Source organism: Bufo bufo, chromosome 10 (assembly GCF_905171765.1).
Source record: "Bufo bufo chromosome 10, aBufBuf1.1, whole genome shotgun sequence".
Lineage (NCBI taxonomy): Eukaryota > Metazoa > Chordata > Amphibia > Anura > Bufonidae > Bufo > Bufo bufo.
The window spans coordinates 67,408,843-67,425,770 of record NC_053398.1 but is presented as its reverse complement, the minus strand read 5'-3'; the positions used below and the strand labels follow the sequence as shown (position 1 = coordinate 67,425,770).

The window sequence follows — 16,928 nt, the reverse complement described above, 5'->3', positions numbered from 1 at the left end:
CCCATTCTAGAAACTACACCCCTCAAGGTATTCAAAACTGATTTTACAAATGTCGTTAACCCTTTAGGTGTTCCACATGAATTAATGGAAAATAGAGATACAATTTCAAAATTTCATTTTTTTGGGCAGATTTTCCATTTTAATCATTTTCCTGTTAAAGCAAGGGTTAACAGCCAAACAAAACTCATTTATGGCTCCAATTCTGTAGTTTACAGACACCCCATACGTGGCCGTAAACCGCTGTACGGGCACACGGCTGGGGGCAGAAGAAAAGGAATGCCATAAGGTTTTGGGAAGGCAGATTTTGCTGGACTGTTTTTTGACACTGTCCCATTTGAAGCCCCCCTGATGCACCCCTAGAGTAGAAACTCCAAAAAAAAGTGATCCTGTTTTAGAAACTGCGGGATAGGGTGGCAGTTTTGTTGCTACTAGTTTAGGGTACATATGATTTTTGGTTGCTCGATTACATTTTTTGAGGAAAGTTAAGAAATGGCTGTTTTGGCACAGTTTATTTACAACATTCATCTGACAGGTTAGATCATGTGTTATTTTTTATAGGCCAGGTTGTCAGACGCTGCGATACCCAATATGTATATTATTTTTTATTTATGCAAGTTTTACACAATGATTTTTGAAACAAAGTCATGTTTTTGTCTCCATATTCTGAGAGCCATAGTTTTTGGGCGATTATCTTAGGTAGGGTCATTTTTTGTGGGATGATGACCGATATGCACCCCAAAATAGTGCCAATGACTTTGATCGCTTGCAATTACTTTGTGATGTAAGGTGACATAAAACAGCTCAGTATACAGTAAAATGTGGCCGTCATGCACAGTTAGACACAATCTGTCATCTTTTACAAACCCATTCTGGGCAGCAAAAACTATAATTCCATAATATACATTAGCCCAAAAGCAGGTTAGCTAGTAGACTTGTAATGTGTGCCTTTGACTCCCATAAAACATGACAAACCCCCACCCACCAGCACTGATTCAGATCCGTTTCCTTTACACCTGTACTACAGTTGTGTATAAACCTTACACTATGTATCTGTATAGATGTATACAGCTCATTTACATGCGTCTTCCCCAGTCCCCTATCAGTTTGGCTGAAAAACTTCATACAGCTCTGCTACATCTGTCTATTCCCCTATTCCCTCCCCCCACTAGCACTGTGGCTGAACAGCTTTATATACAGCTCTGCTACATTGACAAAATAAAATTGTCTTGAAGATCCAGCGGGTCCGATGCCTATATAATACACTACAGTGGACTATATAGTGTATTGACATTTAGTCTGATCAGACTTCTGCCTTTAGCAAAAGCCTGATCCGGCTCAGCTTTAGGCTCCATTCAGACGTTGGCAAAATGGGTCCGCATCCGTTCCGCAATTTTGTGAACGGGTGCGGACCCATTCACTCTATGGGGATGGAATGGATGCAGACAGCACAGTGTGCTGTCCGCATTTGCAGTGCGCGGCCCCGATCTTTGGGTCTGCAGCTCCGCAAAAAGATAGAGCATGTCCTATTCTTGTCCGCAGCTTGCAGACAATAGGCATTTCTACGGGGGTGCAGGGTGGGTGTGTCGCGGACCTGCAATTTGCGGGTCCGCAACACACCACAGACGTGTGAATGCAGCCTTACCATGGCAAACAGGAAACCTGTGAAGTTAGCCAGGGGTAGGCAACCTCTGGCACTCCAGGTGTTGTGAAACTACAACTCCCAGCATGCATACTTGCTCTGCTCTTCTCAGAACTCATAGAAATGAATGGAGCATGCTGGGAATTGTAGTTTAACAACAGCTGGAGTGCCGAAGGTTGCTGATCCCTGAGTTAGCCGGTTGCCATGGTAACCATCAGCTGCTGCCACAACAGCAGTGGCTGATTGGAGGGAGCTCCCTCCCTTGTAGCCCCTTCCATACAGCAGTCCCTATGGACTGTGGCAAAGGGGTTAAACAGCTGACATCTGTGCCAGCACATGAAAGGGGAGGATTGCTCGCTCAATAGGGCCATCTATAAAATAAACCAGCACATTGAGGGCTGCAGGTGGGGGAGGGACAATGTGGCAGTGAGGAAAGACTGTATGCGCGGCAGCATGCGTGCACTTGTCTGAATTGCCAGGCACCTGTGTGAAAAGTGAGAGCAGTCTGCGCAAGCGCAGCCCTTAGATGCAGCTGTGGCCATATCTATGGGTTACCAGATGAAAACAATCGGGTAAGAGAAAGGAATATATCAAAATGGCTGCATTTTAAATAGAAGCAAGTTACAAAAGTGATATATGGCACTAGTGTAAACATTTGAGATGATCTTGCAGATGGGAATACCCCTTTAATATAGTATATGCTAGTGAACCAGACCAAAAGATGAAATCAGAAAGTAACAACTTGAACAAAGATTTTTCTTCAAATAAACTTTATTGAAAATTGTAAAATAGTCTTAATACTGTACAATGGTAAATTAAAATACAGATAAGACAGCAATATACCACTCACTATATAATTAGAAAATTGTATGGTAGAATATGGCACATCTGAACCCAGCCTTGCCTACAGATAAGCTTCATATGGACAACCAGACTGTACATGAACATAATGGTACTTTACCGCTTGTCAGTGAAGGAGACTGCCGCATTCACATCCAGCGGTCTCCTCAGTATGGTGAGAAATCCCTAATGCCATTGCTTGTCCCCATACAGAATCCTTGTTTGCCAGCACCAGAGCTGTTTAGACAGCGATTGATTTAGGTGATCACTAGAGATGAGCAAATTTCATATTTTGAAACACTTGGTGGTAAAAGCAGAATTGCATTATGGAATCCGTTACCACAGACCATAATGCAATTCTATGACGGAATGCATAACAGAATGCTTTAGAGGCACTCCATCATTATAGAAGTCTATGGCCTGCAAAACTGATCTGTGTCCGTTATGCAGGCCATAGACACTCATTCCGTCATAATAGAACAGAACGCCGCTAAAGGCATTCCCTTATGCATTCAGTCATAGAATTGAGTAACAGAATGCATTACGCAGTTCTGCTTATACCAAACGAAGCGTGAACTAATTTCATAACATGAAATTTGCTCATCTCTAGTGATCACATGAATGATCCTGTTACCACATGAACAAGTGTTACTCCATTGGGCAATTGGCTACACTAGTCACAACACGCAGTAGTCAAACCGTTTTGCAGGAAAAGTACCAGTGGAGACTGGAGCATAGAGCCCAAGGGACTTGAAACATAACTGGAGAGGAGACAAGCATGCTCCCCCACCCAAAATTGACAACCCCTTTGTTCAAATTGTGACCACATACTGCGCCTATCCACTGCACCTTCCGTGTCAGACATACAAACCAGAACTCCGCAGTCTTAGGAGAAATTCTCTGCATTTCTGTTAATATCTGAATTCTGTCAACACCAGTCAATATAGGAGTCGATGGCGCACCTAGAAGCGGAAAGAACATGGCACAGATTAGAAGGCAGTCAGGTTTTGTAGTGTGTAGCAATGATAGCGACCACATTTGTAATATACTTCACTGAATAGCTCTCAAGTGGCCCATTTTGTCCATTAGGAGCACTCCTAGTTACAGGACAGCTTATACTACACCAGTGATGGCCAACCTGCAGCAGAACTACAACTGACAGTATGCCCAGTCTGCCTACAGCAGGGCATGGTGGGAGTTGTAGTTTTACAACAGCTGGAGAGCTGCAGGTTGGCCAGCCCTGTACTACACTATAGAGGGATAGGTTTACCCCTATATAGTGGTACCTTGGAACTGAACCAAAGTTCAGGAAATGATTTTTACAGTACAAATTTGTAACCATGAAAACAAGCAGTGTATAATGCAACATTAAACTGAATCCAGCCAGCATAAGCAGCAATATGGAGAATGTCAATACATTAGTAAGTGCCTTGAATTCACTTTCTGTACATCATAAATGCCTCTTGAAGTAAGACAACCCCTTTAAGAAGAGATATGGCAGGTAGCACTAATACTGGTGATTACCCCGTCACAGATCAGTGTACATACAGCAACTCGGTGGTCACAGCATTGCTAGAGGCCTAAACCTTGCACAGACCATAGAAGGGAACACAATAAATATTCTAAACACTTCTCCACAGACCAGTCCTAGTTGTCCTGTGGAACCTTCTACCAATGGGCACTGCTCTACTGCACGAGAGACGCCACACGGCGGCCGTACACAGCTTGTACCAGTGATTGAGGATAGAACCAACCCACGAACGAGCTGGCACCGAAGACATAGCACCGGCTATAATCTGCCTCCGAACATTACACACAGGAGTACTGCAACATCCTGCATGCCAAGAAATAGAGGCGCAACACAGCAAACCAACTAGTACACAGCAAAACTCACCGGCTTCAAGAGAAAGAGGAGGAACCTGGCGCGGTCGGCGCTTATATACTCTCTAGAGGTCTTCCGACCCCGCCCACTTAGGGAGGAACAAGAGCAAACTGAGGCTCGGAACGCAAGTGAAACCGGAAGTTGTTTGTCAAGTAGAGCAGGTGGCAACAGCATGGCCCCCGGAGGAAAGATCAACCGACCGAAAACGGTATTTAACGCTTTCATGTGTACTGATATTTATTAGGCCAGGACTACACAGCGCCATTTTGTAGCGCGACTGATTGATCTTATTGAGCTACAGCTGCAATCCAAATGAATGTGTTCAGTTGAATTCAATCTTGTGGACTGCAGCAGTCACTCAGTTAAAATTGATCAGTGGTGCTACCAAAAGTGCCAGTGCAGCCCAGGCCTTAAAGGGGTATTCCTGGTGGGCTTTCTGAGGGTCCTACTGCTGGGACCCCATGACCTGTGGAGCTGCCCTGAAATGAATGTCGCGGGTGGTCAGAATTGCGCGCAGCTGCTCCATTTCTATGGGAGTTGCAGATGTAACCTAGTGCAGCCCTTGACTATTTCCAGAACTCCCATAGAAATGAATGGAGCTGCTGCGCACATTTCCGACCACCCGCTCTGTTCATTACACATCGCTCCATGGGATGTGGGGGTCCCAGTGGTAGGACCTCCACCAATCTCCTAGTTATCCACTATCCTGCAGATTGGGGATAACTTGATATAACCGGAGTACCCCTTTAATCTGAGCCTGGCCTCATGGTCATAATTGCTGCAAAGCTTGAAGTCAGGCAAAGAGTAAGGCTAGGTCTACACGACGACATTTGTCGCGCGACAATTTTTATAATGGCAGTCTATGGTGGCGCACTGCAACATGCTGCGACTGCGACGCAACAGTCGCAGAAAATCCATCGAGATGTTGCGCGACTTCTGTCGTCGTGTAGACCTAGCCTAATGAAAATGATAAAGGGAGTCAACCAATTCTATTCTCCGTGTTATCCCGAACTAGCCGATCACTGGAATGAAGTTGCTATGCCTATATTATTATTAATAAATTAACTGGCTATGGTCCCATAATTGTCCTGATTGCCAGGTGTCACATTGGTTGGTATTGCAATAGTCAATGTTATAGTCCTGAAATACCACTTTAATAGAGGAGGGGGCACACAGATTTCAATGGGCACAATGTAATGGTACTGCAGGGGGAATTAAAGGCTCGCTGCCAACAGATTACTGGGTTCCATCCATCATGACAACCTGTGAAACTTTACACCATGCAGTTTACGCAAGTTTTTTCCATGTGGATTTATGTTTGGAAAAAACACAGCGCAATATAGTACCAAAAAGTGTGGAAATTAGACAGATGTACGCTTGGCTTTTTTAAATTTATTTAGAAATCAGTAATCTGTCAATTGTTTGTGCTATTTTTTTGTATGCGGATTTCACTCTTTTCAATGCAAGGATGAGATCTATGGAAAATCCGCATCCCAATCCACACCGAAAATGGCAATGAATACATGCGGTTATGGTGCTTAAACGCACATGAAAGGATTCTCTGCTTTGTAATCTGCACTCTTGTGCGGGTGCCCTAAGGGGGGCCTGCACATGTGAATTTTGTGCGGATTTCCATACAGAAAATCTGCAATGTAGTACAGTACTATACACACCAAAAATAGACGGTACCAGCTAAGGGCATGAGATAAGACAAATCTCATGTACATTTTACCGTAATTGACCGTCTGCAGCATGTCAATTATGTTTGTGGTTTTAGCTGCGGATTTCACCCATTTCAAAAGAAGGGTGAGATTTGTGGCAAAACTGCATCAAATTCGCACCAAAAACCTCAATTACAAATTGTGTACAAAAACGCACTGAAAGTAGTGTGGATCTTCTATACGTTCACCTGCCCGGTGCAGATTTGTGTGCAGAAAATCCACAAGAAATTCACCCCAAAGTCGCACATAAATCCACCCTGTTTATCACTGTTTGGGTGCGAAAACACTGATGTGTGAATAAGGCTTAAGACTACCTGCCCATGTGTGTGAGTTTTCAAACAGAATTTCCATTTGGCTTTCTTTGCATTTCCATACCCGCATGTGCATTGCAAAGGAGGATATCTGCACTAAGGCCTCTTTCACACCACCTATACGGATTGTGTCAGGACCAGTTCAGGAAAAAAACGGATGGTTTTGCACACAAGGTCAGTCAGTTTAGTCTGCGCCTGCATTTCGTCTGTGCATGTTTTCTGCTCGGATGCAATCAGTTTTGATGCATTTTTCACGCGTGTGAAGAAAAACTGAAGAATAATCTACATCTCCTAGCAACCATCAGTGAAAAACACATTGCATCCGGATCCCTTCCGATTTTCACACAAGCCCCATTGACTTCTATGGAGCCGGGGCTGCTTGAAATATGCACAATACAGAACATGCTGCAATTTTTCCTGAACGCAGAAATGATGCGTGAAAAGCAATGCTCATGTGCACAGACCCATTGAAACGAGTGGGTCAGGAGTCAGTCCGGATGCTATGCAGTCACCACACTCATTGCATCCAGTCGGAAAACTCCCTTGTCTAAAAGAGCCCTAAGAAGTCCACATGGCAGGTCAATTTCTGCATTGAAAATATATGCAAAGTGTGCATGACATTTGTCAAATCTCCTTCACTTTACTGGTGCTGCATTACGCTACGGATATTCCGCATGACAATCCATGCACAATCTGTCATGTGTGCAGGTCGCCTAAAGGGGTTGTCCAGCTTCAGCGGTCTTCCTGTAAACTTCTGGGTGGACAGCCAGTATTGTGAGCCCCGGCAGTCACGTGACCCCATCCGTCCGGATGTTTACATGGTGGGGGCTAGTGTTGCGCAAACCTCTGTTTTCAAGTTCGGCGTACAAGGTTCAGGTTATCGAACAATTCCGTTTATGGATTTCACCACCAAAGACCATAAGTTATGGTCCGTGGTAACGGAATCCATAACATAATTCTTAGATAACCCGAACCTTGTACGCCGAACCTCAAAAAACAGAAGTTCGCTCATCCCTAGTGGGGGCAAGACACTACTGAAGGGAGCCAGAAAAGACCATCAGGGAGCAGGTGAGTATACGTTTTTCAACAGGTACAATATGGTACACAGGTCTAGAGAACACCTTGGTTACGACTAAGGGTACTAACCCGAAACGCGTCAACGTTATGCCGTGTATGAGGTGGTTATGTCTGTCAACTATATGTGATCAATAAAGAAGAGCTGACAGAGGAACTCCATTTGTCTCCGGGACCTTTCTTCTTCATTTACCAACACCTGGCCACTTGCATTCTCCGTGGCTTAACCGTTGTGGAGCTTATATTCTTAGGGCTCTGTTGTGCCATTTCTTTATTATTTCTACTAGACGTTTATAAATGAATTGCCAGCTGCTTGCAGTAAAGGTACAGATGGGTGTTACCACTGTCTGACACCAGCAGCACTGATTGGACACACCACACTCAGACACACCTGCTACAGGTAACACCCAGCAGTACCCTTACCCTAAGTTCACACCTGAGCGTTTTACAGCGCGTTCCTACGCGCTGTAAAACGCACAACAAGGAGAAACCAATGCTTCCCTATGGGAATGGTTCTCACCTGGGCGTTTTACAGCGCGTACGATCGCGCTGTAAAACGCCCGACGCTCAAACAAGTACTTGAGCTTCTTTGGGGCGTTTTGTCGCGCGTTCCCGTACATAGACTTTCGGGAACGCGCGACAATGGGCGTTCGCTTGTCTCTGTATGCACACTTGTAAACGCCCGTACAATCGCACATACAGAGCGCTCCTTTCAGAACGCTCAGGTGTGAACCCTGTGTTACCGCAGACTGCTAGCAATTTGCTTGTAAACTTCTAGCAGGAATAATAAAGGAATGGTACAACATAGAGTTATAGGGATAGATGCTCCAGCATGGTTACTACATGGGGAATGCAAGTAGTTATTAAAACAGACTTGTCAGTTGAGGTGACAGGTCCTCTTTAATACAAGGCACTTACTAATGTATTGTGATTGTTAATATTGCCTCCTTTGCTGGCTTGGTACATTTTTCCATCACATTATACAGGCTTATGACCACCCTGCAAACCAGCAGTGGTGGCCATGCTCGCACACTATAAGAAAAAGCAGCGGCATCTCTGGTGGCCGGGACAGTGGGAGCTCACATAGACTGGTGCTTTTTCCTATAGTGTGCGAGCACGACCACCACTGATGGATTGCAGGGTGGTAGTAACCATGGAAACGAGCATAATGTTATGGAAAATAAATCACAATTCATTAGTAAGTGCCTTGTGGTAACTTTATCCACATAATTAATGACATTTGCTAAAGCAAGACAACCCCTTTAAATCCTTTGCAACGTCCACCTTACATTTATGGCGGGAGTCAGCACTTTAAAGATGGTGCCTGCCCGCGTGTGCAGCAGGTGCCATAGCCGCCGGGTTTCTGCTGTTTCACATACATTTAACACCCTCAGATGCGGTGGTCCAATCTGAGTGGTCTGGAAGTGGGAGCCGCGCGCCCCATTAACAGCGTTCCCTGGCTGAAATCTTGAACCTGTTACATTAGTGTAATAGTACAAAAGTAAGTGAATGGGCTCATAGATTGATTCACATAGACTCGATGTATAAAGTTCCACTAAAATTTTGTTTATTGGGTGGATGTAGATGTGTATATAAAATATAAATATAGTGGTCCGGACAGATTTCTCCAAAAGAGGAAAAAAGACAAATATATCTAGAATGCGGCAGTGGCAAAAGTATCTAGACTATAACAATAGCGACAATGGCAAATATATCTAAAATGAGGCAAATGGCTAATATATCTAGAATGAAATGGTGGCGATACTATGGTTATTCAGCAAAATATGGTAAAATGAATATCAGCTGTTACATTTATAAAATCGCTACTAAGATGCAAGTTCTACAGGGTGGGCCAGTTATATGGATACACCTTAATAAAATGGGAATGGTTGGTGATATTACCTTCCTGTTTGTGGCACATTAGTATATGTGAGGGGGAAACTTTTCAAGATGGGTGGTGACAATGGCGGTCATTTTGAATCCAACTTTTGTTTTTATAATAGGAAGAGGGTCATGTGACACATCAAACTTATTGGGAATTTCACAAGAAAAACAATGGTTTGCTTGTCTCTTTCCAGTCGCAAATATTAGTAACTTTACCAGTCCCAAGTGGCGCGCACAGCAGAAAAATATTGTCACCCGGACATTAAAAAAGTGGCAAAAACGGGTCTTGATGCTATTTTGACGGCAAAAACTGGCATAAAATGTTAGTAATGACCCCCATTGTTTTCTATGTCTTTCTACAACAGGATTTGCAAAAAAATGTCTTGAAACGCCGTCGTTTGATTACTCGAGAGAAACAGAGGAAACATAAAATCGTTGGAGCTGTGGTAGACAAACAGTTAATAACAATTCATCACTTAAAGAAGAGATCGTAAGTGCAAAAATATTTAATTTGGTGTTCGAGTCTTCCTTTTTTAAGAGATGCTGTCACCTCTCCTGACATGTTTTAGAGGACCTTTCAATGGTCCTGACATTACAATATAAGTACCTGGCACTGTAGGGCATTATTAGTAGATGTCATCGCTGTCATTTCACGGCCTGTATGTTAATAGATGGCATCGGTACAGGGAGGAGGAGACGCCAGCTTCTCCCTGGCTGTGACGTGCTCCACCAGGGAGAAGGAGATGCCCCCGAGAAAAGCTGGCGTCTCCTCCTCTCTGTACCGATGCTATCTATTAACACAGCGGGGCAACAGAGCAACCAATGACAGCGATGACCTCTACTAATAATGCCCCACAGTGCTAGGTGCTTATAATGTCAGGGACGGTGAAAGGGCCTCTTCAAGATGCCTTTTTACCCATACCTCAACTGCACGTTGTTTCAATTGTTTGCTGTCAGTGAATGACATTCATACGTAGTCCTGCTCTCAGCTAAGGAGTGCCTACAGTTTAATCCAATCTCTGCAATGTTTTGTGAGCTGAATCAGCAGCTGCACACATCTGTCTGGTAGGTTCTTGCAATGTGTCAGTCTGGAGCCCAGGCTGTTTAGATCATATGTGACCTCAGAGGTGGCCTGGTCCTTCTTGTTTTGTTCAGTAATGACACGTTTTACCACAACCTGGCAACACGGTGGCTCAGTGGTTAGGACTGGTGCCATGCAGCGCTGGAGTCCTAGGTTCCAATCTGACCAAGGATAACCTCTGCACGGAGTTTGTATCTTCTCCCCCTATTTGCCTGGGTTTCCTGTGGGTGTTTCCTCCCAATAATCCAAAGCCGTACTCATAGGGAACTTAGATTATGAGCTCCACTGGGAACAGCGAGTGATGATGATATCTGTACAGTGCAGCAGAGTATGTCAGCGCTATACAAGTGAGTAAAATTAAATCAACCTGTGGGCAGTGGTATATTCCAGCAGAGAAAGTGTTACTTTGAAAGCAGGGACCCTGCACATTCATCAGCAGAATGCAGGCTGCTCTTCACAGCAGCATCCAGTCTGTGAATGGAACGTGAGACTCTGAGGTTTCCCCCCTGCCCCAGTGTGTTATCAGTACACTAGCAGCTGAGGGATAATCCGATGTTAGAAAATGTATTCCTACGTTACATGTTTTCCGGAGGTCTGAATCTAGCTGCATGGGACCTCACTCCCTGAGCTCTACAGCCAATATCTCTTATGTGTAACTTTTTTTTTTTTTTTTAGTTCCAGCGCTAGAGCTAATATAACACTTTCTGGGAAAAAGAAGAGGAAACTGATTAAGCAATTGCAACATCTCAAGAAAGAGAAAGCGGCCATGGATGGTACTGTTGGGGATAATATGGTGATATTTGTGGACTGCTTCAATACAGTCTCAAATAGGGTTGCACGGTGCATCAAAATATCAATACGTTTGAGTAGTGACATTGTGTGTGTATATGTGTGTGTGTATATATATATATATATATATATATTAGGGCTGCACGATATATCGCAAAAATAATCGAATCGCGATAATCGGCAAATGCGATTTGGCGATTCGGCGGACCCAAAAATGCAGCGATTATATATGAAGGGGCCCCTATTGATAAAATATCCTCTGTCCTATTGCTAAAATGGCCAGCCTCTGTACTTACTTTCACGATGAATGCACTGCAGCGAGCGGGAGCGTCACTTAGTCACGCTTCTGCTTCCTGAATTAAGTGGGAGGAGCGTAACAGTGACGTCAGTCACGCGCCGGCCGGCTCGCTCGCTGCCGCTCTCTGCAGTGCATTCATAGTGAAAGTACAGAGGCTGGCCATTTTATAAATAGGAGAGTTATGTGCGCAGTTTAGGACACATGAGGGGACACATAGGGCCATGAGGGGGACCAGCATAAGATGCTATATGTGTGTCTTATGCTGGCCCCCCTTGTGGCCCCATGTGTCATAGCACACATCCCCCATAACAGTGTCCTCCGCAGGTCCCCCATAACAGTGTCCTCCGCAGGTCCCCCATAACAGTGTCCTCCGCAGGTCCCCCATAACAGTGTCCTCCGCAGGTCCCCCATAACAGTGTCCTCCGCAGGTCCCCCATAACAGTGTCCTCCGCAGGTCCCCCATAACAGTGTCCTCCGCAGATCCCCCCCACAACACAGCGTCCTCCGCAGATCCCCCCCACAACACAGCGTCCTCCCCAGATCCCCCCACAACACAGCGTCCTCCGCAGATCCCCCCACAACACAGCGTCCTCCGCAGATCCCCCCCACAACACAGCGTCATCCGCAGATCCCCCCCCACATAACAGCGTCATCCGCAGATCCCCCACACATAACAGCGTCATCCGCAGATCCCCCCCCACAAAACAGCGTCATCCGCAGATCCCCCCCCCACATAACAGCGTCATCCGCAGATCCCCCCCCCACATAACAGCGTCATCCGCAGATCCCCCCCCCCCACATAACAGCGTCATCCGCAGATCCCCCATAACTATGTCATACCCAGCCGCGTCAGCGGCTCATATGGGAAAATCCAAGCAAATAGACCTCTAGCACAATTCCCTTTAAAATATCGCATCGCATATCGTTATCGTAATTTTTAGGGCCCTAATCGCAATCGCACAAAATTCCCATATTAACTTACCTGCTCCATAGCTGCCGGTCTCTGTTCTATCTTCTGGACCTGGCAAAAGACCTGTGGTGACTTCACTGTGCTCATCACATGGTTCATCACCATGGTGAGGGACCATGTGATTGAACCATGTGATGTGACGTCACTACAGGTCCTTAGCCGGCAGCTCAACATTGCAGAAGAAGACAGATCCGCAACTACGCGATCAAGTGGACTCTGAGTTAATTTATTATTATTTTTTAACCCCTCTATCACTATTTTACTTTGCATTCTGTATTCAGAATGCTATTATTTTCCCTTATAACCATTTTATAAGGGAAAATTATACATATCGGGTCCCCAGCCCGATCGTCTCCTAGCAACCATGCGTGAAAATCTTGCTTGCGGATGCTTGCGATTTTCACGCGGCCCCATTCACTTCTATGGTGCCTGCGTTGCGTGAAAAAACGCAGAATATAGAGCATGCTGCGATTTTCACGCAACGCAAAGTGATGCGTGAAAATCACAGCTCATGTGCACAGCCCCATAGAAATGAATGGGTCCGGATTCAGTGTGAGTGCAATGCGTTCACATCTTACAGTAGCCATAGTAGTGTCAGCCATGGGGGGTTTAATTTTAGCCGTTTATACTTGTTACCTAAAGGAATACATTTTTAATCAATTTGAATTTAAAGCTCTCCCATTTATCCTCAGTATTAGGGTCCATTCACACGTCCGTTTTTTCTTTCCTGATCTGCTCCGTTTTTTGCGGAACAGATCAGGACCAGATCTGGACCCATTCATTTTCAATGGGTCCTGGAAAAAATCGGATAGCATAATGTGTGCTGTCCGTTTCCGTTGTTCCGTTCCGCATGTCCGTTTAAATATAAAACATGTCCTATTCTTTTCCTGAAAAATCGGATCCTGGTACAATACAAAGTCAATGGATCCGCAAAAAACGGATGACATACGGATGACATCGGAAACATTTTCAGGAACAACGGATCCGCCAAAAACGGACAGAAAATCGGATTATAGAAAAATACTGACGTGTGAATGTAGCCTTATTATGTGATAATAGCTGCTCCCAGTCTATGCCCTGACATGCTGCCCTCAACCCAGGGAAATTGGCCTTTTTAAAATTCAGTGTCTTTGCTCTGCCTGACAGTTTTTTTTTTTTTTTTTTTTTAGTTTAGGGGGAATATAATTATATTGTGGTCACGATTACCTAGTGTTTCTCTACCAGTAACATTTCCAACAAGCTCTGCATCATCAGAAATTAATAGATCCATCAGAGCATTGCCCCTAGTGGGAGCTTCTACAAACTGGCCCATAAAGTAGTCCTGCAGCAAGTTGAGGAATCTTCTCCCCTTTGTGGTTGAGGCAGAACAATGACCCCAGTCAAAATCTCCCATTATGACCACTGTACCAGCCTGTGCCGCCCGCTCTATTTGGTTATACAGTTGTGTTTCTATCTCTTCTGTGATGTTAGAGGGTCTATAGATTACACCAAATATAATTTTTTCAGTGTTTATATCCCTTTGAACCTCCACCCATAAGGTTTCCACATCCTCACCCACAATTGCCTCTTTCACACTTGTGTTCAGATCACTCCTCACATACAGGCACACGCCATCGCCTTTTCTATTGACCCTGTCTTTTTCCTAAATAGTGTAAAACCCTCAATATTAACATCCCAGTCATGCGAAGAGTCCAACCACGTCTCAGCTACACCAACTACATCTATGTGTTCTTCTAGTACCGTAGCCTCCAGCTCCCGCATTTTGCTAGCTAGACTTCTGGCGTTTGTGAAAATACATTTTTAATTACTATTACCTGTAAAGTGAATATCTGGGATTTTTTGGTTACCTTGGTGGATGTTTGTATGTAACAGGTTCTTGTTACCAGTAGCTCGGTGTATAGTTCTGCCCAGTCTTCTCCCTACTTTCCTCACTGACCCCAGCCCCCACTAAATCCCCACTGTCCCCTCCTATATCCCACTCTCTATCTACACTATCTACCCCCTTATCAGTATGACCCCCCCCCCCCCCCAGATCCTAGTTTAAAAGCTCCTCCAGCCATCTAACCATTTTTCCCCCAGGGCAGTTGCACCCTCCCCATTAAGGCCTCATGCACACGACAGTTGTTTTTCTCGGCCTCCGTTCAGTTTTTTTTTTGCGGATAGGATGGGGACCCATTCATTTCAATGGGTCAGCAAAAAAATGCTGATAGTTCATCCGTTTGTGTTCTGCGTCCGTTGTCCGTGTTTCCCTTCAGCAAAACAAATAGTGCATGTCCTACTTCTTTCACATTTGCGGACAAGGATAGGCATTTATTACAAGGAATCTGTGGGAAAAAAACGGATCCTACAAAAAAAACGGACGCACAATTTGCGGACGCAAAAAACAACTGTCATGTGCATGAGGCCTAAGGTGCAGCCCATCCCAACTGTAGAGCCTGTAACCGACCAAGAAGTCGGCCCAGTTCTCCATTAAACCAAACCCTTCCTTCCTGCACCAGCTTCTGAGCCACTTATTTAACTCCCTAAGCTATTCCCTTTACATAGTGCCACGCTAAAAGTATATATTTAGAGAGGATAACACAGTGGCACCTTAGTGTAAGAGGGACACAGTCATTCCATTGGCTATAGAGTACAAGGATTTTGTTAGTGTTGGCCCGATGGAAGAGAGAGGGAGCTTCCTCCCTCTTAACCCCATGGATGCCGCAGGAGGCTACTGACCGCGGCATCTATGGGGTTAAACGGCCGAGATCAGTGACCGCAAACCGCGGATCCGCAAAAACGGAAGACTTCCGCAATTTACGGAACGGCCGGCCCATTGTAGAAATGCCTATTCTTGTCTGCAAAACGGACAAGAGTAGGACATGCTATATTTTTTTGCGGGTATGGGCTCTTTCACACTTGCGTTATTGTCTTCCGGCATAGAGTTCCGTCGTCGGGACTCTATGCCGGAAGAATACTGATCAGGATTATCCTAATGCATTCTGAATGGAGAGTAATCCGTTCAGGATGCATCAGGATGTCTTCAGTTCCGGTACGGAACGTTTCTTGGCCGGAGAAAATACCGCAGCATGCTGCGCTTTTTGCTCCGGCCAAAAATCCTGAAGACTTGCCGCAAGGCCGGATCCGGGATCAATGCCCATTGAAAGGCATTGATCCGGATCCGGCCTTAAGCTAAACGTCGTTTCGGCGCATTGCCGGACCCGACGTTTAGCTTTTTCTGAATAGTTACCATGGCTACCGGGACGCTAAAGTCCTGACAGCCATGGTAAGTGTAGCGGGGAGCAGGGGAGCAGCATACTTACCGTCCGTGCGGCTCCCCGGGCGCTCCAGAGTGACGTCAGGGCGCCCCAAGCGCATGGATCACGTGATCACATGGATCACGTCATCCATGCGCATGGGGCGCTCTGACGTCATTCTGGAGCGCCCGGGGAGCCGCACGGACTGTAAGTATACCACTCCCCCGCTCCCCGCTCCTACTATGGCAACCAGGACTTTAATAGCGTCCTGGGTGCCATAGTAACACTGAAAGCATTTGGAAGACGGTTCCGTCTTCAAATGCTTTCAGTACACTTGCGTTGTTACGGATCCGGCAGGCACCTCCGGCAACGGAAGTGCATGCCGGATCCCAACAACGCAAGTGTGAAAGAGGCCTATGTTAGGTTCTGTTCACAAGATCATTGCCTACTAATAATATGCATATACTTTTATTCTTCAGTGGAACCGACATCAAAACCTCAAAAACGTATCGGTAGCATGGAAGTTGAGCGTAGTACCACAAAAAGAAAATCCAAGAAGCCTCTGCGAGATGTTGAAATGGAGGAAGTTGCTCCAGAAACCAGTAAAGAGGGTGGAACTCTTGTATAAGGATTCTTTTGATGAACCTAATTCTGGATATCTGACTCTGGGCAATTCTTGTGGCATTCTTCTGTAATACAACAGGACACAAGGGATCACTCACATAAATCTGACAGACACAAGTCACCTGTCATGATCTGAAATCAATTCCTTTTTATTTATTTTTTGAAAGAAAATTGTATTGACCATCAGCACTTTGTTTGCTTTATTTAAAGGGAACCTGTCACCAGTTTTATGGTGTCCTAACTAAGGGCAACATAAATAAGTGACTGATTCACTTTCTTTTAATAGACCCAGTCAATCTGCCAACATCTTGTATTGAAAAGCTCCAGCTGATAATGATGAGTCCTGAATATTCATGAGCTCCTGACTCTCCCCGCCCACCTGCTGCTGCATGACAGTTATTTTCCATATGAATCAGCAGCAGGTGGGCAGGGGAGTGGCTATAGCTCTGAATTAAATAAACGCTGGACTCAATGACATCACGCTGGACTCAAATCGGCTCATTAGCATGCGGCATCTTTGTGTGTATATTATGAGGTAACCATCTGTCACACCAGTAAGTGAATACATCTAAGGTACTT

The 16,928-nt window shown here is 45.2% G+C and overlaps 1 protein-coding gene and 1 non-coding gene across 2 annotated transcripts; one reads left to right on the top strand and one right to left on the bottom strand.

Moving 5' to 3' along the window:
• Nucleotides 1-4,202: 4,202 nt before the first annotated feature.
• LOC120981269 lies at nucleotides 4,203-4,334 on the bottom strand. The gene has a single exon (XR_005774681.1). It is a non-coding gene; the product is annotated as a small nucleolar RNA SNORA57 (small nucleolar RNA).
• A 150-nt stretch (nucleotides 4,335-4,484) lies between these two features.
• On the top strand, nucleotides 4,485-16,642 carry C10H11orf98 (chromosome 10 C11orf98 homolog). Its single transcript, XM_040409948.1, has 4 exons — nucleotides 4,485-4,569; nucleotides 9,717-9,841; nucleotides 11,108-11,205; nucleotides 16,205-16,642. Exons 1-4 carry the CDS (start codon nucleotides 4,534-4,536, stop codon nucleotides 16,351-16,353), a joined length of 408 nt encoding a protein of 135 aa, XP_040265882.1. The 5' UTR covers nucleotides 4,485-4,533; the 3' UTR covers nucleotides 16,354-16,642.
• Nucleotides 16,643-16,928: the final 286 nt, after the last annotated feature.